Source organism: Ranitomeya imitator, chromosome 5, assembly GCF_032444005.1.
Source record: "Ranitomeya imitator isolate aRanImi1 chromosome 5, aRanImi1.pri, whole genome shotgun sequence".
NCBI classification, from domain to species: domain Eukaryota; kingdom Metazoa; phylum Chordata; class Amphibia; order Anura; family Dendrobatidae; genus Ranitomeya; species Ranitomeya imitator.
The window spans coordinates 627,098,491-627,123,391 of NC_091286.1; the positions used below are offsets into that span (position 1 = coordinate 627,098,491).

Here is a 24,901-nt window from a genome sequence, read left to right on the forward strand (position 1 = left end):
CACGTGCGCTGCTGCGCATATATCAGCAATGGGGAACACACCTCAGGGTCTGGCCACTGGCATCCGCTCCTCTGTGCGGGCACTGCACTCTGCTTGGCTCACTGGATCGTACACCTAAGCTCTGCTGGGGCCTGTCTCCACACTGCCTCTGTAACTGAAGAGCGCACCGCACCGCTCTCTCTGCTCTCATCATCGGCAGGAAACTGAGCACTTTCCTGCGCTTCCTGCTCACTGCCCGGCTTAGCCACGCCCCCTTCCCGGGTCATGGGACCTGTCCGATCCCTCATTCTTCCCCCCGGCAACACTGGATGCAGCCTCGACTGTTCTGGACCCGGCATAAAGCAGGTACCCGCAGCCCGGTCTTCCTCCTTACAGGCCCATTCCTGGTATAATATTTGCTATCCTTCGACCATTCCTGGTATAATGTTACCCATCCTAGCCAGTTGCAGTAATAATATCCTCCATCTTGGTCCCCTTTCTGGTATAATATTTATCATCCTGGTATAATTTTCCCCATCCTAGCCAGTTCCAGTAGTAATTTCCCCCATCCTGGGCTCTTTCCTGGTATAATATTCACCATCCTGGGTTTCCTTCCTGGTATAATGTCCCTATCCTGGGTCACTTTCTGATATAATGTTCCCGATGCTGGGCCCCTTCTTGATATAATGTCCCTTATCCTGGGCTCCTTCCTGGTATAATGTCCCATAATCTGTGCCCCTTCCATGGATAATGTCCCTTATCCTGGTGCCTTCCTGGTTTAATGTCCCCTATCCTGAGCCCCTTCCTGGTATAATGTCCCCTATCCTGGGCCCCTTTCTGGTATAATGTCCCCTATCCTAAGCCCCTTTCTGGTATAATGTCCCCTATCCTGGGCCCCTTTCTGGTATAATGTCCTCTATCCTGGGCCCCTTCCTGGTTTAATGTCCCCTATCCTGAGCCTCTTCCTGGTGTAATGTCCCCTATCCTGGGCCCCTTTCTGGTATAATGTCCCCTATCCTGGGCCCCATTCTGGCATAATGTCCCCTATCCTGGGCCCCTTTCTGGTATAGTGTCCCCTATCCTGGGCCTCTTCCTGGTATAATGTCCCCTATCCTGGGCCCCATTCTGGTATAATGTCCCCTATCCTGGGCCCCTTTCTGGTATAATGTCCCCATCCTGGGCCCCTTTCTGGTATAATGTCCTCTATCCTGTGCCCCTTCCTGGTATAATGTCCCCATCCTGGGCCCTTTCTGGTATAATGTCCTCTATCCTGGGCCCCTTCCTGGTTTAATGTCCCCTATCCTGAGCCTCTTCCTGGTATAATGTCCCCTATCCTGGGCCCCTTTCTGGTTTAATGTCCCCTATCCTGGGCCCCATTCTGATATAATGTCCCCTATCCTGGGCCCCTTTCTGGTATAATCTCCCCTATCCTGGGCCTCTTCCTGGTATAATGTCCCCTATCCTGGGCCCCATTCTGGTATAATGTCCCCTATCCTGGGCCCCTTTCTGGTATAATGTCCCCTATCCTGGGCCCCTTTCTGGTATAATGTCCTCTATCCTGGGCCCCTTCCTGGTATAATGTCCCCATCCTGGGCCCCTTTCTGGTATAATGTCCTCTATCCTGGGCCCCTTCCTGGTTTAATGTCCCATATCCTGAGCCTCTTCCTGGTATAATGTCCCCTATCCTGGGCCTCTTCCTGGTATAATGTCCCCATCCTGGGCCCCATTCTGGTATAATGTCCCCTATCCTGGGCCCCATTCTGGTATAATGTCCCCTATCCTGGGCCCCTTTCTGGTATAATGTCCCCTATTCTGGGCCCCTTTCTGGTATAATGTCCCCTATCCTGGGCCCCATTCTGGTATAATGTCCCCTATCCTGGGCCCCTTTCTGGTATAATGTCCCCTATCCTGGGCCACTTTCTGGTATAATGTCCCCTATCCTGGGCCCCATTCTGGTATAATGTCCCCTATCCTGGGCCACTTTCTGGTATAATGTCCCCTATCCTGGGCCTCTTTCTGGTATAATGTCCCCTATCCTGGGCCACTTTCTGTTATAATGTCCCCTATCCTGGGCCCCATTCTGGTATAATGTCCCCTATTCTGGGCCACTTTCTGGTATAATGTCCCCTATCCTGGGCCTCTTCCTGGTATAATGTCCCCAATCCTGGGCCCCTTTCTGGTATAATGTCCCCTATCCTGGGCCCCTTTCTGGTATAATGTCTCCTATCCTGGGCCCCATTCTGGTATAATGTCCCCTATCCTGGGCCACTTTCTGGTATAATGTCCCCTATCCTGGGCCCCATTCTGGTATAATGTCCCCTATCCTGGGCCACTTTCTGGTATAATGTCCCCTATCCTGGGCCCCTTCCTGGTATAATGTCCCCTATCCTGGGCCTCTTCCTGGTATAATGTCCCCATCCTGGGCCCCCTCCTGGTATAATGTCCCCTATCCTGGGCCCCTTCCTGGTATAATGTCCCCATCCTGGGTCCCTTCCTGGTATAATGTCCCCTATCCTGGGCTCCTTCCTGGTATAATGTGCCCATCCTGGGCCCCTTCCTGGTATAATGTCCCCTATCCTGGGCCCCTTCCTGATATAATGTCCCCTATCCTGGTCTCCTTCCTGGTATAATGTCCCCTATCCTGGGCCCCTTCCTGGTATAATGTGCCCATCCTGGGCCCCTTCCTGGTATAATGTCCCCTATCCTGGGCTCCTTCCTGATATAATGTCCCCTATCCTGGGCCCCTTTCTGGTATAATGTCCCCTATCCTGGGCCCCTTCCTGGTATAATCAAGTAAAAAGGGCAGCACACTGCAGCGCCAAAACATGCAAACTTGAAAACACGAAATTTGAACTGCATTACTGCACTAGAAATATGAAAAATGAGAGCTTTTAGCGCATAAAAATGGCCATATTTATGTGTACCTCGTAGTCCAAGAAGAGGTTTCACATGTACCCATTCAGATGGAGACGTTTATTCTCAGCGAGGTAGGTCAAGCGTAGGACCTCGTATAAGAGAGATGCCGTAAAGTGGCTACGAGGTACACATAAATATGGCCATTTTTATGCGCTAAAAGCTCTCATTTTTCATATTTCTAGTGCAGTAATGCAGTTCAAATTTCGTGTTTTCAAGTTTGCATGTTTTGGCGCTGCAGTGTGCTGCCCTTTTTACTTGACTATGTGCGAGTTGGCGACTCTGGGTTCAGCACCTGTTCACACTCAGTCTATGTTTGGATGTGCAGGTCAGGTTTTTGAAATGCCTTCCTGGTATAATGTCCCCATCCTCGGCCCCCTCCTGGTATAATGTCCCCTATCCTGGGCCCCTTTCTGGTTTAATGTCCCCTATCCTGGGCCCCTTCCTGGTATAATATCCCCATCCTGGGCCCCTTCCTGGTATAATGTCCCCTATCCTGGGTCCCTTCCTGGTATAATGTCCCCTACCCTGGGCCCCTTCCTGATATAATGTCCTCCGTTTTTCTGCTTTTCTCCAACACATTTAGTAAATAAATGATTCTTCTCCCCTTCCTCCGCTCCCACGACTTGCAGCATCCACTTCTATAGCCAATGCAGAAGCTGGCAGCTGACATCCGTTTGTCTGCCATGGTGTATGATGTGACTGCCATGCGTCGCCTGTGACGGACATGCCGATGTTAGCTGCCAGCCTCTATTTGGCTGGCGGCGTGTATTGCATTGCAGGGAGCCGGTGGGTCGCTGCGCCGCCATACATTTCAGCTAAATGTGCATCGTGAGGGGCACATCCAGCTGAAATAGGCGATAGTGTTGGTGAGCCCCCCTCCTGCATGGGCCCGGTCACAGTTGCGCCCCCCTCCTGCATGGGCCCGGTCACAGTTGCACAATATTGACCTATTATATAGGTTATTATAGGAAAACCTTGTCAAATTTTTAATGAAACTCAATTTCAAAAATTATTTTTAACCCCAACTACATTATTTCTGGTAAGAAAAAAAATGAGTAAATCGTCCATTGATATCTATGATATATTTTTTAGTTATTTGTCTGATTAAATTATCTCGGCACTTTTCTTTTTTTTTCTGCCTTTTTATTATAAGGGATACGGAGCCTTCTGTCTGAGGTTTAACGATCTGTTCTGCGCACAAGTCATGTATGACGTCCCGAGATCATCACAGATGACGTCTGAGTTTTTTGGGGGGTCGGCGTGTCCCCACCATGAAGGGGTTAATCGGAGAGTTGAGATGTCTCTCTCTGCTCACTATGAGCCTCTATCTCTTTTTTTTTAGATGTATTGTCTGACAAACAGTTCTTGCTGGATGTTCTTGTACAGCTTGTAAACCGTAGGGAGTCTTCTGGGGATCACAGGTCCTTTATATAAGGTGTCAGCCTGTGGTCGCTGCTGGCAGGTTGTTTCCTGTCATATATCAAGCCCAGGCTCAGATCACACAGTCACAGAGGAGGAATTGGCTCCTGACTGCAGCTGCACAGTGCTCCCTCCAGCACTCTGCTCCTCGCTCTGCACCAGGACACACCAGACTCTGGGGCTCCTCACCATGGTCCTTCTGTACCAGCACCCATACACGTGACCCGCAGGATTGGACACCAGACAACATTTCTCATTTGCAAAAGAAATATAAAAATTTGTCCTTAAAGTTTAACTTCTGCATTCTTCTTCTCCTATGGAAGATGGGGAATTCGTATGCCGGACAACTGAAGACGACGCGTTTTGAGGAAGTTCTACACAATTCCATCGAGGCTTCGCTGAGGTCCAACAACTTGGTCCCCAGACCGATATTCTCCCAGCTCTACTTAGAAGCGGAACAGCAGTTATCATCTCAAGAAGGTAAGAGGCTGCTCCTTATTCTCCTTACTAAGGAGGACTGCTCTACTGTTCAGGTGTCCTATGAGAAAACCAAAAGTCAGCTAGGTGTTATGCTGGACTATGAGGAACACCTGCATGGTATGGAGTATCCCACCAGGTACTTCATGCTGGACTATGGGGAACATCTGCATGGAGCTGGTATGGAGTATCCCACCAGGTACCTCATGCTAGACTATGGGGAACATCTACATGGAGCTGGTATGGAGTATCCCACCAGGTACCTCATGCTAGACTATGGGGAACATCTACATGGAGCTGGTATGGAGTATCCCACCAGGTACTTCATGCTAGACTATGGACATCTGCATGGAGCTGGTATGGAGTATCCCACCAGGTACTTCATGCTAGACTATGCGGAACATCTGCATGGAGCTGGTATGGAGTATCCCACCAGGTACCTCATGCTAGACTATGGGGAACATCTACATGGAGCTTGTATGGAGTATCCCACCAGGTACTTCATGCTAGACTATGGACATCTGCATGGAGCTGGTATGGAGTATCCCACCAGGTACTTCATGCTAGACTATGCGGAACATCTGCATGGAGCTGGTATGGAGTATCCCACCAGGAACTTCATTCTAGACTATGGGGAACATCTGCATGGAGCTGGTATGGAGTATCCCACCAGGTACTTTATGCTGGACTATGGACATCTACATGGAGCTGGTGTGGAGTATCCCACCAGGTACTTCATGCTGGACTATGGACATCTGCATGGAGCTGGTGTGGAGTATCCCGCCAGGTACTTCATGCTAGACTATGGGGAACATCTGCATGGAGCTGGTATGGAGTATCCCACCAGGTACTTCATGCTAGACTATGGACATCTGCATGGAGCTGGTGTAGAGAATCACACCAGGTACTTCATGCTAGACTATGAGGAACATCTGATGGAGCTGGTATGGAGTATCCCACCAGGTACTTCATGCTGGACTATGGGGAACATCTGCATGGAGCTGGTATGGAGTATCCCACCAGGTACTTCATGCTAGACTATGAGGAACATCTGCACGGAGCTGGTGTGGAGTATCCCACCAGGTACTTCATGCTAGACTATGGGGAACATCTGCATGGAGCTGGTATGGAGTATCCCACCAGGTACTTCATGCTGGACTATGGACATCTGCATGGAGCTGGTATGGAGTATCCCACCAGGTACTTCATGCTAGACTATGGACATCTGCATGGAGCTGGTGCAGAGTATCCCACCAGGTACTTCATGCTAGATTATGGGGAACATCTGCATGGAGCTGGTATGGAGTATCCCACCAGGTACTTCATGCTGGACTATGGACATCTGCATGGAGCTGGTGTGGAGTATCCCACCAGGTACTTCATGCTAGACTATGGGGAACATCTGCATGGAGCTGGTATGGAGTATCCCACCAGGTACTTCATGCTAGACTATGGACATCTGCATGGAGCTGGTGTAGAGAATCCCACCAGGTACTTCATGCTAGACTATGAGGAACATCTGATGGAGCTGGTATGGAGTATCCCACCAGGTACTTCATGCTGGACTATGGGGAACATCTGCATGGAGCTGGTATGGAGTATCCCACCAGGTACTTCATGCTAGACTATGAGGAACATCTGCATGGAGCTGGTGTGGAGTATCCCACCAGGTACTTCATGCTAGACTATGGGGAACATCTGCATGGAGCTGGTATGGAGTATCCCACCAGGTACTTCATGCTAGACTATGGACATCTGCATGGAGCTGGTGCAGAGTATCCCACCAGGTACTTCATGCTAGATTATGGGGAACATCTGCATGGAGCTGGTATGGAGTATCCCACCAGGTACTTCATGCTGGACTTCATGAGCTTCTTCTGAAATAGACCTGGGACCGATGCAAGGAGTTGTGTGTCGGGGCTATGTAAATTATCACCTATTATAAAGGGCCAATCTGACATACACTAAATACTAGAGGGAGTATGGAGACATCTAAGACCCAGGAGAGGAAGAGGTCTGAGTTCAGGAGCTGACTATCTTACAGGAGTCAACCACTAGGGTGGGGATGGAAGCAAGGAGAGGGGTCTGCTGGTAATGTGGTGTCAGGACGGCCATGGGGGTGGACGGACATGGGGGCACACCGACCGATCACATTGTGGACTTCTATCATTGGGATCTAACATCCTACAATTCATAGTAAGATAAGAATAAAATCACCAAGAATGAACGGTGTGACCTGCAGGAGATTCATAGTAATGAGAATGGAAAGGATTGTTAGATATCGAGCGTAAGATATAACACGGAGCAACCTGGAAAGAGTGATTGCAACTTACAATAACTGCAAGATACAAGGATCACAAAATAGAAAACAGAAATTCCTCCGAATAGATGACAAAATCCATATGTTTATCTTTGTATGTATGTATATAATTATATATTATCTCTCTCTATCTCTATCTATCTATCTATCTATCTATCTATCTATTACCTATCTATCTACTAATATCTATCTATCTGTCTAATAGCTATCTATCTATCTATTATCTATCTATCTATCTATCTATCTATCTATCTATTATCTATCTATCTATCTATCTATCTATCTATCTATCTATCTGTCTAATATCTATCTATCTGTCTAATATCTATCTATCTATCTGTCTAATATCTATCTATCTATCTATCTATCTATCTATCTATCTGTCTAATATCTATCTATCTATCTATCTATCTATCTATTACTTATCTATCTACTAATATCTATCTATCTATTATCTATTATCTATCTATCTATCTATCTATCTAATATCTATCTATCTATTATCTATCTATCTATTATCTATCTATCTGTCTAATATCTATCTATCTATCTATCTATCTATCTATCTATCTATCTATCTATCTATCTATCTATCTGTCTAATATCTATCTATCTATCTATCTATCTGTCTAATATCTATCTATCTATTATCTATCTATCTATCTATCTATCTATCTATCTATCTATCTATTATCTATCTATCTGTCTAATATCTATCTATCTATCTATCTGTCTAATATCTATCTATCTATCTATCTATCTATCTGTCTAATATCTATCTATCTATCTATCTATCTATCTATCTATCTATTACTTATCTATCTACTAATATCTATCTATCTATTATCTATTATCTATCTATCTATCTATCTATCTAATATCTATCTATCTATTATCTATCTATCTATTATCTATCTATCTGTCTAATATCTATCTATCTATCTATCTATCTATCTATCTGTCTAATATCTATCTATCTATCTATCTATCTGTCTAATATCTATCTATCTATTATCTATCTATCTATCTATCTATCTATCTATCTATCTATCTATCTATCTATCTATCTATCTATCTATCTGTCTAATATCTATCTATCATCTATCTATCTATCTATCTATCTATTATCTATCTGTCTAATATCTATCTATCTATCTATCTATCTATTATCTATCTATCTATCTATCTATCTATCTATCTATCTATCCCTATCCGTATCTTAGCGACATATGAAAATATAATCTAAAATAATACAATAAAAAATAATTAGATTTTCTACAGTGAACACTGAACATTATTTTCTTGCATCTAGATAACTATCGTAAATGTATTATAGTAATTCATATCTTCATCTCTTCTAATATTATTACATGAGAAGAAACAGCAATAATAACTATCATATTAATAATATAAGCCGTGATCATTACTTTACTATAATAATTTCTATTATTTCTATTGATGTTTCATATTGGTTGTTGTTTTTTTATTATTAGTTTTGTCAATTAGCTTTAATAATCCATAGGTGATGAATGGCAAGAATTATATTCCTATTTCCGATCTAATCTATAAAGTCCCCTGCGCTGTTATTAGACATGATGAGAACTTAACCATGTAGTCACCACTATGAAGCTTAGCAAAGTCTTCCTCCAGAACACCCTGTGTGATATTTATAGTTAATATAATACCTTATAATAAATATTTACTAAAAATAAAAAAATTGTATAATATGTATATAAAAATAATAAAAATAACACAGAAGATTTGGCATCCAATAATCTCTATTATCAACCCTTGTATTTTCTGTGGGGGCCATACATATTGGTTGTCCCCAGCTTTCTTCAGCACTGCTGTCCTTATTGGTAATGATCTGTTAGTCATTTTTACCCATCGGTCGGCTGTACGTGATATCATAGAGATGAAGTTATCATTTTGTTTCCTGCAAAACAGATTAAAAATATATATTTTTTTAGTTTTTTAATAAATAATTAAAATATTTGAAATAATAATAATAGAAAAAAAAACAACTACTCTAAATTCTGGTCACCCAATGTTTCTTGTTTTAATTGCCGCCTAATGACGGATTATCCATGGTGAAGTGGCCATTAGCTGTTCATGTTACAGTGAGTATAATAAGAAGCAGCGATGGCCCCAATTTACTGACTTATTCTCCTTGGGGGCCACATTGTTTGCTAACAGTGTTATTCCCAAAATGATAAGTTATCGCCTATACCGGGAATAGGGAATAACTTACTGATAGTTGGGGTCCGAATGCTAAGATCCCCAGTGATCACGAGATCCGACTCTGGAACTCCGAGAATAGGGACTGCATATTTTTGGCCTCTGCTTCATTCATTGTCTATGGGACTGTTGAAAATAGCGGAGAGGAGCACTTGGGTTTTCTCCAGCAGTCCCGTAGACAATGAATGAAGTGGAGGCTAAACATGCACACCTCCATTACTAGTTATGACGGGACTGCATATTTTTGGCCTCTGCTTCATTCATTGTCTATGGGACTGCTGAAAATAGCAGAGAGGAGCACTTGGGTTTTCTCCAGCAGTCCCGTAGACAATGAATGAAGTGGAGGCTAAACATGCACACCTCCATTACTAGTTATGACGGGACTGCATATTTTTGGCCTCTGCTTCATTCATTGTCTATGAGACTGCCGGAAATTGCAGAGGAGCCCTAGGGTTTTCTCCAGCAGTCCCATAGACAATGAATGAAATGGAGGCTAAACATGCGCACCTCCGTTACTAGCTATGATGGGACTGCATATTTTTGGCCTCTGCTTCATTCATTGTCTATGGGACTGCTGAAAATAGCAGAGAGGAGCACTTGGGTTTTCTCCAGCAGTCCCATAGACAATGAATGAAGTGGAGGCTAAACATTCGCACCTCCATTACTAGTTACGACGGGACTGCATATTTCTGGCCTCTGCTTCATTCATTGTCTATGGGACTGCTGAAAATAGCGGAGAGGAGCACTAGGGTTTTCTCCAGCAGTCCCGTAGACAATGAATGAAGTGGAGGCTAAACATGCACACCTCCATTACTAGTTACGACGGGACTGCATATTTCTGGCCTCTGCTTCATTCATTGTCTTTGGAACTGCTGGAAATATCAGAGAAGAGTACTTGGGTTTTCTCCAGCAGTCCCATAGACAATGAAAGCAGCGGAGGCTAAACATGCGCACCTCCGTTACTAGTTATGATGGACTGCATATTTTTGGCCTCTGCTTCATTCATTTTCTATGAGATTGCCAAAAATAGCAGAAAGGAGCACTTGGGTTTCCTCCAGCAGTCCCATAGAGAATAAATGAAGCGGAGATAAAACATGCGCACCTCGATTACTAGTTACGATGGGACTGCATATTTTTGGCCTCTGCTTCATTCATTGTCTATGGGACTGCTGGAAATAGCGGAGAGGAGTACTTGGGTTTTCTCCAGCAGTCATATAGACAATGAATGAATCAGAGGCTAAACATGCACACCTCCATTACTAGTTACGATGGGACTGCAGTGACCCGTTCTCAACGTTCCAGAGCCCCGATTTTGATATTACTGAGGATCCTAGTGGTTGCCCCCCCCCTCTATAATCAGTAAGGTATCCTCCAACTGTAGGTATAAGGGTGATTTTGGGAATAACTCTTTAGAGTTATAACTGGTTGCAGTCCTATGTAAAACCAAATATTCCCTGTGATATCATACTGTAAAGTGCCAGATGACACCCCGAGCTCTGCTGCATCTGTTTGGCGGCGTAGTAATGACGTCTACTGGATTTTCCGCACACACATCCCCTGGATGTTCTCAGATCAGGGTGTCATGGTCGCTCTCTGCCCCACATGTAATGCTCCTTTGTGCTCGTGTTTCGCAGTAAGGTGATAAATTTAGTTTACTTCCTAATTCCCTGAAATTTCCTGGATTAGTGGAGAAGGGATCTTACTATTCATTTCACTGCATTCACCTCCGGAAAGATAAAAACACAGGATTAAGGATTTGGCAGGCAGCGCGCTGTCAGACGGGAGCGGGTGTTCCTCTCTGGTGATGTGGGATTTGTACATTGTATCGGTGATCGTCTGATGTGGTTTTCGCCATGTTTTTTATACTTCTCAAGTCGTCCTATCCACATTAAAGCCCCCATACACATTAGGCTAAAGCCCCCCAAACAATGGATGCTATCTCTCTGGGGAGAGAAGGATCTGGCTTGTTGAAATACAATGTGTGATCCTTTTTTTTATTCCTGGAGTCTGGCAGCGGTTTTCATATAGAACACGGGAGCACTCAACTGCGCGTCCTGAGTGATTTCGGTGTGCTCGAATAATATGTTCAAGTCCCCACGGCTGCGTGTCTCAAGACAGCCGCAACACATGTAGAGATTGCCTGTTTGTTAGGTTCTCCCTGCGTCTGTTTATCTCTATGGAGCACTTTAAAAACACCATCATTTGTACAAAGAAAAAAAAAATAGTTTTTTCAATTTAATTTTTCTTTTCTATTTTTCAATTTGTGATATAAAAAAGAAGCGTGACAAGTAAACATACCGTCAGGGCTCGTTCAGATGTCCAATTTTTGTGTTCAAGTCCTTTCTGTGGTTTTCACAGATAGCACTCGTTCCTAAAATAATCTATGGGGCCATTCACATGTTGGATTATTTCCTCGGACCTAGTGGTCCGCCGAATCGGGAGTGCAGTCCGATTTTTCACGCACGATCAGAATGGAGAATTTTATTTCTTTTTTTTATTTCTCCACATACAAGAAAATCAGATGACATTGACGGCACACTCTGATCAGACTCTGATCAGATAATCGGTCCAGTTTTCTCGTAAACGAAAAATCGGACGTCTGAATGACCGCTTAATGCGATTGCAGCCCAGAAATGTTTTCTACTACGAAGGGCTCATTCACACATCAGTTTTCCGCCTATGAGTGTTCTCAGACTATGATAGTCTACGGGGCTGTTCACGTGTCCTTGATTTTTTGTGGAGGTGGAGACATGTCGCATATTGGTCCAATTGGTGGATCACACCCATTAATGAAAGTCTATGGGCCTGTGAAAAAAAATCAGACAGCGCTCAGATGCCATTTTTCACAGACTGATACTTAGGAGAGGGTGAAGAAACTTATTTTTTTCTTACCAGTGAAAAACTGATGATACTCTGACCATCATGATGAAAATCTCATGAAACTCTGATCAAAAACACTAATAAAACTTGAACCAATTTTCTCGTATGACGTGTGAATGAGGCCTAACGGAGTAAATTAGAGTCATAGGCAGAAAAGAGTCATAGACGCTATTTGTCATGTGTAATGTGTTAGCCAATCACATTTAATACAGTTCCTTGTGTCTCATGTGATTGGCTTAAAAGCTGCAGGCGAAAAGTAAAGAGAATTCTCTGTGTCTGGGACTCCTATAGGCAGAAATTCTGTTAGCAACTGAGGAGGCTCCTAATCTCAGCAATGTTTTACAAGGAAATTACAAACATCTGGTAGAGAAAGTGTTATACTTCAACAATTCTACACTACGATGACATTTTTTTTTTGTGGTCCTTAGCTGAAAAATGGACATTGAGTGCTTAAAGTTTAAAGAATTTGGACCTTCAGCTTGGCACCCTTCATCTGAGTTGTTTTTTATATTTTGGGGAAGTGGGCTTCTGTAGCCTCAGTGGCATGTCTGCTGATTTCTTTCTTCTTGCTGCAAAGGAACCCAGCAAAGTCTACTCCGCACTAAAAATCTGCCCGACAGTAGGCGGTATTGCTTTAAATTGTGCTCCGTTAAAGTATTTCTCTAAGATACTCCCTCTTAAAACATTTGGGGACAATTTTTTTTTTTTCACTTAAATCCATGTATTTTGGGATCATAAATCATTTTTACAAATGGGTTTCATTAAACATTTTGCGCCATTTGCTTTTACGGGCTCTTTATTTTCCGAGACATTTAACATTAATGTGATCTGTGGTCAGCTCAGAAAAACACAGATCAAAGACTTAGAAAGTCCCCGTCGGAGAGTCATTGCGGGATGACTGACGGATCCTGAGATCACTCATTCTGCAGTCATTAATGGACAGTGCAACACAAAGGCTATAGATGCCAAACGGTGCAATATTTTTAATTAAACCCAATTGAAAAAAATTTATTTTTTAGCCCCAATTTCATGAATTTAAGTAAGACATAAAAAAAAGTCCGCAAAAGGTGGGCAACTACTTTGACCAGTATATATTTGGCATCTAGCTAATCAGTTTCTGACTATTCGCTTAGGGGTCTGTAGTTTATCAGACATAAAAGATTCATGTTTTCACAAATTTTCTTTTTTTGTTAGCCGGCGCTGGGCTTGTGATAGAAAAAGCAGCCAAAATGAATAAGTCGAGCTGCAGCATACAGACTAAGGCGGTGGTGGTGGGCATTTAGTGTCCAGACCTGAACTATTTTAATTGTTTTTCAAGATACCTGATAAATGTGCCCATTGGAAAACATCCGCTTTCTTTTTCCATAGGTGGAGTGGACAATGAAGATGACGACGAAGAAGATGATACATCTGGGTCAAGTAGCCCAGCTCATTCGTATCAGGACAAACCTCCACCTGAAGGCTGCTGTACGACTGACGGTGAGGATTGAGAGCTTGCGGTACATGTTGCAGAACGTCTTCCGCAAAGCTGTCCACTAAGCTCGAATTCTTTCCACCAACAGAAGTCCTTTAGAAATCCTTAATGCGTCCTCCTTTCCATTAATAAGCAAAACCATGGAGACAGCATCTCACTGACCCCTAATGGTGCCATACACATTAAAAGACTGTTGGCCAATTTTGGTAGGACCGGTCAACTGTTCATTGTGCTCTTCCGAAAGATAAGCTGCCCCAGACTGGTCTACCAGCCGCTTTTTCCTTTCCAAATATGCTTGTGTATATTGCATACATTTTTGAGGACTGCTATCTAGGGTGTAGGGCTACAATTTTGGAAAAATAACTCTACTTCCGAGCTATAGGCACGGAATATACAACCAGATGGTGCCTATATTTAATACCGTGTTCCTTTCTAGAGGCAGTATCATTTGTTATCGCTTAGTTGCCGTCAGCTCCAAGTTTCCAGTCCAAACAAATATTGTCCTCAGTTGAAAGCCCTGTCCAAAAGTGGACAATCTAGTTTTAGGACATTCCTGAACGGGACTTGGGGTTGTACTTAGAGGAGTTGTCTATTATTGATCCTAGGGCTACTGCACAAAATAGATAATCTATACTTACCTCCCGGATCTGTGCTGCTCCTTTGCTCCGAGCCCAGTGTCTCTTTCGGGTCTCCTGATATATACAAGGTCACCTTCACTATTCTGTTCAAGTGGAAGAAATACTGTTGTTCTGGTTGTACGAAATAGAGAAGGCTTCAGCCCATCAGCTGATCGGCTGCAGCAGTCACCAGGAGAGCAGGGCAGGACACAGCCATTGAATTGACGTGCTCCACAGGTCTGGCCATTTAGTATATTTTTACTTTGTGGGGCACTAATAGGTTGTCCAGTATAGGACCACCCCACTAAACAACTGTATTTTACCAACAGCAAAATGGGCAAGCATGTAATGGACTATGGCACGATTTATCTTGGAATAATTTCAGAAAAGGACCCATAAACTTCTAATGATTCCCTGTAACAGCTCAGTTAAAATTGGAAGAGTCATAACGTGTCCATGTACAAAAAACGAGAAGTTTCTGGCCAGAACCATGGATCTAGGAATATGGACATCACCTTTTATTGAGGGTTCTGGAAAGTTTTAGATGCTACATATATGATTTTCTCTCTTTCTTTCAGGCTTTTGTCAGGCGGGTAAAGACTTGAGATTGGCTTCCATTGCCTCCGAGCAGTTTGAAGTGCCTCCCGGATTTTTATTGGTTGGCGCAAAGTCGCCTAGTTTACCAGATCACATTTTGGTGTGCGCCGTAGACAAGAGATTTCTACCAGATGACAATGGCCGCAATGCCCTGCTAGGTATGTGGATGGATATTTTGACATGGTTGACCATGATGATCACCAAAGATGAAGTCTTTGGTTTTTTGCCTCCTGCCAGGGTGGAAGTTCTACTTGATGTGAAGACTGTAGTCATTCCTTGGCACGAAAAAGGTCCTTATGGGCCAACAATAAATACTAAAAATGATATTTAGGGTTTCCAGTTAATATTTTCCATCTGAGGACTGGTAGGTTAAGTTACAGCTCTGCAAGCCATTGAGCAATCAGTGTCCTCATGTAATATCTTAGATTCAGAAAAAGCAATTTTGGAGGCAGTTTCGGTAGAATGTGCTTGTATGGTCAAGGAAACTATAGACGCTGCTATTAAAGTGCTGGTAGAAGGCCGGGGCACCGTGACCAAGTCCTGTACTAAAATGAGTACCATATAAATAGCACAAAATGAGAATGGACCGGCAGAAAAATGAGTCGGAATGATATGGTTTTGTGTTGCTTCTATTTCCGTGGCCTTGATTTATTTTCATTATTGTGCAGCCATTTATATTAGTTTCCTCTTTACATGCCTGGTATTTGTAGGTTATGTCGAAAGGATTACTGAGGCTATGATGTGTTCTCGGGGGCAATCAGGGCACTCATTTTAGAAATACGACTGGGTGGTATCTTTGGTACATGGAAGGCACTCAGTGGGCTCCTTTTAGTCCAGCAGATTGGAGTAATCTACTAAAGGTGAAAATCTAAATAATATTCCATAAATCAGCCATATTATAATTCAGGAAAGCAAACGAAAAACAGAGCATGTGTTGGATCCGATTGTGATCCCATTTTGGTCCCCTTGAATCCATTTTTACCATCAATGTGGAATGTGTTTTCTTGCATCAAAAATTAAAAAAATAAAATAATTCCAACCTTCTTCTACCCATTGAATATTAAAAACGGACAACGCATGGATGACTCACAGAATGCATTCCTGATCTGTCCATAAATTAGGATAGGAGTGTTTGATCCGTGACTTAATCCGGATCAAAACCTCACCTGTCTCGGACTTGGTAAAAGCATAGACTGTAATGAAAAACACGGATAGAACGTATGTGAAAAACGGACATCCTAATGAGTACTTATTCTGATCATCCAGGACTTGTTTTCACCTCAACATCTCTATGGAATGTGGAATTTTAGAGTTCAATGAGCAGATTATATTAGTTAAAGAGTTCTTCCCAAAATCCCTCTATGCCTCTGGACAGGGGCTACCTTGCTGACAGCTAGGACCCCCATTGATCCCGTGAACAGGGCTGTGGAATCCTAAAATGTCATCTTGACTGGAGCTGAGGTGCCCATGCTCAACGTCCACTTCAACCATTGTTAATGGGACTGCCGGAAATAACCCTAGACTTGGTTTTTAGTTTGCACACCTCCACTCCATTGAAGCTCCAATCTTGGGTTTCACAGCTCTGACTCAGGATGGCTTGGGGTCGGACTGCTGGGTTCCTCAGTGATGTCAAGAACAGGTCTGTGGAATCCCAAATATATCATCTTGACTGGATCTGAGGTGCCCATGCTCAACTTCCAATTCATCCTTTGTCAATGGGACTGTCGGAAATACTAAGTGCTATAGTTGGCTTTGAGTATACACACCTCTGCTCCATTGAAGCTCCAATCTAGGGGTTTCACAGCTCTGACTCAGGATTGCTGGGGTCCGACTGCTGGGATCCCCACTGTTACTGAGAACAGGGCTGTGTAATTCCTAAAATGTCATCTTGAATGGAACAGAGTGGCCCATGCTCGGCCTCCACTTCATACATTGCAATGGGACTGCCAGAAATAGCGGAGTGCTGTACTTGGCTTTGAGTCTGCACACCTCTGCTCCGTTTAAGCTGCACTCTAGAGGTCCCACAGCTCCCTCTCGGGATTGCTAGGAGTACGGCTGCCTAGATCCCCATTGATCCTGAGAACAGGGCCGTGTAATTTCTAAAATGCAATCTTGAATGAAGCCGAGAGGCCCATGCTTGGCCTCCACTTCATATATTGCAATGGGTCTTCCAGAAATACTTGGCTTTGAGTGTGCTCACCTCCGCTCCATTAAAGCTCCAATCTAGGGGTTTCACAGCTCTGACTCAGGATTTCTGGGGGTCCGGCTGCCTGGATCCCCATTGATCCTGAGAATAGGGCCATGTAATCCCTAAAATGCCATCTTGAATGGAGCCGAGGGGCCTATGCTTGGCCTCCACTTCATGCATTGCAATGGGACTGATGGAAATAGCGGAGTGCTATACTTGGCTTTGAGTATCCATTAAAGCTCCAATCTAGGGGTCCCACAGCTCCCTATCAGGATTGCTGGGGGTCCGTAGGCTGGGATCCGAAGACCTGGGTTGCGGATTTTACACTTTTTGGGAAAATCCTTTTAAATTGATATTTTAGTAAAATCAAGGTATCACCCATCTACAGATTGGGAGTCTAATCTCTGACTAATTGCTTTAGTCCCCCATTTGGATTAAGTATTTTTTTCATGCGTTTGATTTTTAATGTGTTTTTACCAGAATTATTATTTTATTTCCTGTTTAAACATTTTTTTTCATGTATTTTCTATTTCCCATGGAGATGCGTTTTGGATAATGCGTAAAGGTACCGTCACTTTAAGCGACGCTGCAGCGATAAAGACAACGATGCCGATCGCTGCAGTGTCGTTGTGTGGTCGCTGGAGAGCTGTTACACAGACAGCTCTCCAGCGACCAACGATGCCGAGGTCCCCGGGTAACCAGGGTAAACATCGGGTAACTAAGCGCAGGGCCGCGCTTAGTAACCCGATATTTACCCTGGTTACCTAAAAAAAAAAAACACTACATACTTACATTCCGGTGTCTGTCGCTTCCCTCGCAGTCAGCTTCCCGCACTGACTGTGAGCGCCGGCCGGCCGTAAAGCAGAGCACAGCGGTGACGTCACCGCTGTGCTTTACGGCCGGTGCTCACAGTCAGCGCGGGAAGCTGACGGCTCAATATCAATTACTAAGCGCGATACCTTTATCTTTCGATTATTTTGTATTAGTGACAGAGGTGGCACAGCATCTGTTTGGTATCAGCAGCTCCAGTCCCCTTGCTCTTAGCGCCAGTGTGATACTAGCATTTCAGTTTTAAAGGATTTAGTTTGGTAAGCAATAATCCAACAAATTTTCAGCAAGCATATGGGAAAGGAAGTATATTGTATGTTTGCATATAAACATAGTGTAAGACAGCAATAGGTGTTATATGTGATGGTCGCTATGTGTCCCCCAGGATGTGCACAGAAATGTATTGAGGCCGCTGGAGTGCATTGCAGTCACAGTTATAGCTGTGATTGCAGTGCAAAATAAAAGTAAGTTTGATCTTGGGCAAGCTATTTACCCAAGGCAGATTTAAAGGGAACCTGTCACCCCCAAAATCGAAGGTGAGCTAAGCCCACCGGCATCAGGGGCTTATCTACAGCATTCTGTAATGCTGTAGATAAGCCCCCAATGTATCCTGAAAGATGAGAAAAAGATTATACTCACCTGGGCGGGCGGTCCGATCTGATGGGTGTCGCGGTCCAGGGCCTCCCATCTTCTTACGATGACGTCCTCTTCTTGTCTTCACGCTGCGGCGCAGGCGCAGGCGCACTTTGTCTGCGGGCAGTATAAAGTACTGCAGTGCGCAGGAGCTGGGCCTTTCTGACCTTTCCCGGCGCCTGCGCACTGCAGTACTTTGCTCTGCCCTCAACAGGGCAGACAAAGTACGCCTGTGCCAGAGCTGCAGCATGAAGACAAGAAGAGGACGTCATCGTAAGAAGATGGGAGACGCTGGACCAGACCGCGACACCCATCGGACCGGACCGCAGCGAGACCGCCCCTGGGTGAGTATAATCTAACCTCTTTTTCTCATCTTTCAGGATACATCGGGGGCTTATCTACAGCATTCCAGAATGCCCCTGAAGGCTTTTGGGGGTGACAGGTTCCCTGTAAGAAAACCTGGCATGGGCTTTTATTTTTCGATCGAACTACAGGATGGAAGTGGGGCTGTCCGCTCCCTCCAGGCTGGGTTTTACAAGTGGCCCTTGGCCACAGATTTAATTTAATAACCCTGCAGCAAAGGGTTGGGTGTGTCAGTTTTGGTTTGTAAACTTGCAGGTAGCTCTGCAAAACTCAGCTTGTGTGAGGTAACACAGAGCCAAGCAGAGCCAAAAGGCCTGGCACCCCTCAGTGTAGCACGGTGGTGCAGTCACCCACGGCGACCGGTCTCGGATACAGACTGTCTTGATTCCTGACTGCGATCAGGAGGATTCCGCGTGCTCTTTCTTATGTGAGCTTTTTTGGAAATTGAAAGAAATTTGTGTTAAACTTTCCTGTTATCCCTACCTATCTGTCACACTGCACCAACCCCGCTGCACTACAATAACTATATACTGTATATATTAATATTCACGCCTGCGCACAGTACGCTTGTCCAAAAAAAAACCTTGAATGAGTGAAATACAGGGACAACACTATAATAAACAGCACAAAGCACCACCATCCACTTGTTTTCCAGCCTGCAGATCTCCATGACAAACAGTCGTAGGTCATTTAGCATTTTCCAAACCCGTCTCATTCTCTTCTTAACCATAGATAGTAAAACTCCAGAAGACCAGATCTGTCTCAGACATGAAAGCTCAGCAATTAGCGTGGAGGAAGCCATTGTATCAATAGCACTTTAAACAAAGACACAAAGGAACAATAAATGACAGTAGTTTAAGCCAGGCCCCCAATAGGACAGCCTGCAGACAGATTGTCACCCCCCCCAACTTCCTCAATAAACATGTCTGTGGACATTCCAGACAGAGAGGACACAGGTAATGGTCTTCAAGGTCTGCTGTCTCCTGCCTGCCCCACTGGAAACACATCTATTAGTACTCAGCTGTACAAATGTAGACGTAGGGCACCACTTGTGCCAATCTGGCACTGTATTATTACTATAATCTCTTGTTACGTCTTTATCAAAAATTTGGATTTACTTGTCTTGTACTTATTCCATGTCTAGAGGGAAAATTATGAGGAGAAGATACCTACTGAGTATGGCGTCTTAGGAGACCCATACACGATAGATAGTTGTTAGTTGAACGATGGTTTGGCCGGCAGCTATTTCTCCACAACTTCTCCATACAAAGGAGCCTTCCTGTGTCTTCTAAAGACCTCCATACTCAGTAGACTAAGGTCAGCTGAACCCGCCGATATCCATGGGTTCGGTTGACGGTCTAATGTGCATGGGGCCACCGGCCAGCTGATGGTCAAGAGAGATGTCAAGCGGACATGTCCGTTTCCAGACTTCTGATGGCTTTGTTCTCCTTGATATGTCACCCACCAGTTGGATGGTGGCTTTCTTAGAGCACACAGGATTGCTCGGCCAAGCGAGTGCTTCTGTGTATGGGAGAGTCAGCTAAGATGGCCGAACTATCATTCGTCTGACAGCCATCTAATGTGTATGGCCAGCTTAAGAGAGAGCTTCAGTCAGACTCCTCTGGTGGTGGCTTATCTCGCCAGATCAGCAGCCCAAAATTGGACATGCCGGTTCCTTTTATCCCAGACATCTGCTGTCGGGTAGAGTTGCGAGGCCACCACCATACACACTAGACTGTCAGCCGATCCCGTTGATATCGGCTGGTTCGGCCGGCGCTTGTCTAAGGTGTATGCCAGCCTTTACGGGCAATGCTCCATGGGAGAAAATTTTGAGAATTAGTTCTGTCACAGAACAAAAGAATCTGTCTCTACACAAGAGAGGTAGTTGTCCTATTAGTGAATGTTCGAACCCTCAAGGAGCCTTCCAACATGACAGAGATAAATGTCACACCAGGAAGTCCCCGTATAGACAGGCTGTTTCGGGAGGTTTGCTCCTAATCCGTGTAGAACAGATTGTGGTTAAATTCACAATTCTGCTACTTTCCTGTTTCCAGAAAGCAGTGCATTGTGGGAGCTTGGTAATAGGCTGCTGACAGGGAGGTCTGGCAGCAGCTTCCTCTGCTTGCTCTATGGGGAACTAATGAATGCTCATCCAAGATGAGCACGCAGGTGCATAGAGGGATCGACAGAGATATCTGTCACCTGAACGAGCATTGACATCTCTGACAGCGGTTAGACTGCCTTGGGAACAAAAGCATGTTAAAGGGATGTTGTCAGAAGGATTTAACCCCGCAAACTATTTACACACACATGTAGCTCTTTCAAAGACAAGTTCAGCAATATCTTTACATGGTCAGTCCGTTCCTCCGTTACTGATAATGGATGGATCGCAGATTTTGGTCATTTAGTGACGAAGGAAGTCAAAATTCCATATCTTCTAAAAGGTTCTGCAGGTCATTACCACATTGCCTCAGTACAAGAAGCAGATGTGATACCGACATTGAAGTTTTTGGAATTAACACCTTAGTTGTTGCATCATGTTTTCTGCTAAGTGGCTCCTAAATTAAAAATTATCTTGCAATTTTTTTTATTTTTTTTTTACGTAACCCCCGGGTGATTTTCCGTTTTTATTTTTTTCCTTCTCTTCTTCCAAGAGTCATAACTTTTATTTTATAGCCGCATGTGGGCTTGTTTTTATTGCGGGACGAGTTGTACCTTTTAAGGACATCATTCAATCTGTCACATAGTGTACTGGAAAACGGGAAAAAAATTCCAGGTAGGTTGAAATTGCAAAAAAAAGTACAATTCCAAAATGTTTACTTGGGTTTTTTATTTACCATGTTCTATATATGGTAAAACTGACCTTCCATTATGATTTTCCAGGCCATTACGAGTTTGCAGATACCAAACATGCAGCAGAGGCTATAGAAAAAAAATAGTGCAACATTTTTTAAGGACGCCCAATTGAAAAAGGATTTTTATCCCCAAATACATGCTTTTACAGTGGACTTTTAATCCATTTTTTTTAAATTTTGCCTTTCTGTTTAGATATATATTGAGATAATAGTGATCAAAGTATTTTACACCTAAAGATTTAATTTTTTAAAATGTCCAAGCGGGCTATACCAGAGAGATATCACTGGGGGCGTTTACTTCTTCCTCTCTCTGACACTGACCAATCATAAGCGAGCAGCAACACACAGGTGGAAGAAGGACACGCCCCCACAATAGCTTACAATGGGCTCTGCCTGAGACATGTACAGTCATGACAAACAGTCTGCTCTCCTCACTGCAGAGTGATGACATGTGCTGGAGCACAGCAGACCCAAGTGTGATTAACTAGCAGCTTTCATCTTTCATCTTCAGCAGTCAGTGTGGGGGGAGGTGCAGTGCTGCAGAAGTTAAGTGCCATTACAAACACATCTAGCAGATCTTTATTGTGGTCTATGACATCATGCGTACCTTTCAATATTAGGTGAAAATTAGGTGAAAGTAAAAAAATGAAATTGTTCTGAAAAGTAGACTACCCATTTAAATACATGTATTTTAGACTGAACATAATTTTTGCAAACTTTGATGTGGTATAAATTAGAACAGAGCTAAAAGAGTTACAAGCTTCGCCAGAACGTGTTCGCTGACAGATTCTCAGTTAACTCATTCTGCAGCCCGCAATGTTGCAGGTAACAAAAGAACCTGTAAAGGTCAAACGGTGCAAAATTTTTAATGAAACCCAATTGCAAAAATTATTTAGTACATTAATTTAAGAAAAAAAAATTCTGAAGGTTTCCCTATCCTTTAGGAAAACTGTCTCATTGGGTCCAGTGAGTCAGATGTGATGAAATACGCCTCCTTTTTGGCCCGTCTGTGGGGATTGAGTGCACAATTAATCTTCGGCGCTGAGAATATTGTTTGATTTCACAGGTTTCCTGCCTTTTATGACTCCGATGTTGGGAGATAAAGTTCTGGAGAGCCTCATGTTCCTGCAGGCTTTTTCTGGGATGTTAAGCAGATGGCTGGCAAATACCTTGATTAGCACTGTGAATTGTCCTGCCTGCCAAGTTGTCTTGACCCAAGATGTCACGGTGACCTGCGCAGGCAACCTGTGTACCGCAGCATGTGATGCTACCTCCTGCGTTCACTGATGCTTCATACAGTCCCCATAGAAACCAGACAGGCTATGAATGAACGCCATTAAAATACCATCCGAGCGTCCGAGCTCTGCCGTCTACATTTACGTTGCTCCAATTTCTCCTAATTTATTTAGATTTTTTTTTAGCATTAACATCTCCGTTTGCTGTCAGTGGATGGAAGCAATCTCCGATACCTCCCGAAATCCAAGCGTTGTGGCAAAACGAGCAGAAGTTGCGCAGCCAACGTATTTTTCACCCAAAGTATTGCACAGTTTGCGTGCACTGTAGCAAACCCCCAGCTGTGTGAAATATAAGGCCACATGAACAATTACCTACTTTAGATTTTACACAAGGATTTGTACGCAGAAAATCCTTGCTGAAATCTGCAGAAGGGCCTGTGCACATGGCCGTATTTTCAGTCCGAGTGTGTTCCGACAAAAAAAATCGGACCAATGTTATTCTATGGAGCAGTGCACATGTCCGATTTCTTTCTCGAACAGACCCTGGAAGAATTCGGTCATGTACACCGCTCCCCCCCAAAAAAAAATCGTAGCATGTCCAAGTTGGACCTAATCATCAGATGCAAATCAATGACTGCACTCGGATGACATCTGAGTGCAGTCTAATTTTCACAGACTGACACAATGGAGAAGATGGAAAAAATATTCACCATCTTCTCCTCATCCGAGAAAATCTGATCACACTATCCTGACACTCTGGTCACACACAGATCAGAACGTGAATGCTATAATGGACCCCATTCTCTCGGGTGAGAGTATACACGCTGGTGTGACCCTGAGGCTTAGAGCCGCCTACTACCTAAATCTCATTGTGTTAATTGGAAATCTGATCGGCCGCCAACGCAGCAGCAGATTTTTCCACCTCAGACTGGGTGAATTTAATAGGGAGGGTGTCCTGGGTGCCAGTTTCTCAAATTCTTGCAAATATTTTTCTCGCTTTCCACTCCCACTGTCAAAGGAATCAAGACTCCGCTGCCCTAATCTGCTCCCCCTTAGGCAGCACCAGGACATGCTGCCTCTTTTAATGAAGTGAGCTTTGTTATTTTTTTTGCTGCCCATGCAGAGCGCAGCAGCTGACGGAAAACTCAAGTCACCTGCTGCGCTCTGCATAGGTAGTGACAGTATTGAGTCATGTGCACTGTGTTCACTGGCAGCTCCTGGAAACTCGCGATACTCCACTGCCAGCCCCTAAACAACCTGTCTCTTGTGCCAACCATAGAAATTAACAGGCCTTAGCGGTCACATGGCGTTTTACATCATCACAGGAGTCCGTTTTGTGCAGAAACTGTCCGGGTACCCGGCAAGAGAGCCATGGAATCTCCAGGGGAGGCATCTTATGCCCAGCAGCACACTCCGCACAATGTGGCCACAATCGGAGCCTGACGTTTCCTCCCATGCAGATGTGAACCACGGAGCCTACGGTATTTTTGGAATGTTTTTGGTAATCCTGTTCTATTCTTTTCATGTGCAGGTTTTTCTGGCAATTGCATTGGATGTGGAGAGAAAGGCTTTCGCTACTTTACTGAGTTTTCCAACCACATTAACCTTAAGTTGACCACACAGCCCAAGAAACAGAAACACTTGAAGTATTATCTCATCAGGAATGCACAGGGATGCTTGACGAAAGGCACTCTAATTTCCTGGAAGGGGACAGGTGAGCTAATACTGCTGGCAGGGCCAGGTATAGGTTTCGTCAGGCTCCTGTGCAACTATGGGTGGTGAACCTGCTGCCACAAAAAGTAATATTGTCATACTACAACCATATAATAGTGCCATATGATGCATTGATAATGTCACCACAGTAACATCCTGTACTCAGTTT

The 24,901-nt window shown here is 44.1% G+C and overlaps 1 protein-coding gene across 1 annotated transcript in view; it reads left to right on the forward strand.

Annotated features, from left to right (window-relative positions):
- Positions 1-4,637: 4,637 nt before the first annotated feature.
- GREB1 (growth regulating estrogen receptor binding 1) overlaps positions 4,638-24,901 on the forward strand; it is a 207,629-nt gene continuing 187,365 nt past the window's right edge. The window contains exons 1-4 of the mRNA XM_069728105.1: positions 4,638-4,794; positions 13,598-13,708; positions 14,899-15,075; positions 24,551-24,733. Of these exons, the coding sequence (XP_069584206.1) occupies positions 4,638-4,794; positions 13,598-13,708; positions 14,899-15,075; positions 24,551-24,733 (628 nt within the window). The remainder of the gene's footprint in view (positions 4,795-13,597; positions 13,709-14,898; positions 15,076-24,550; positions 24,734-24,901) is intronic.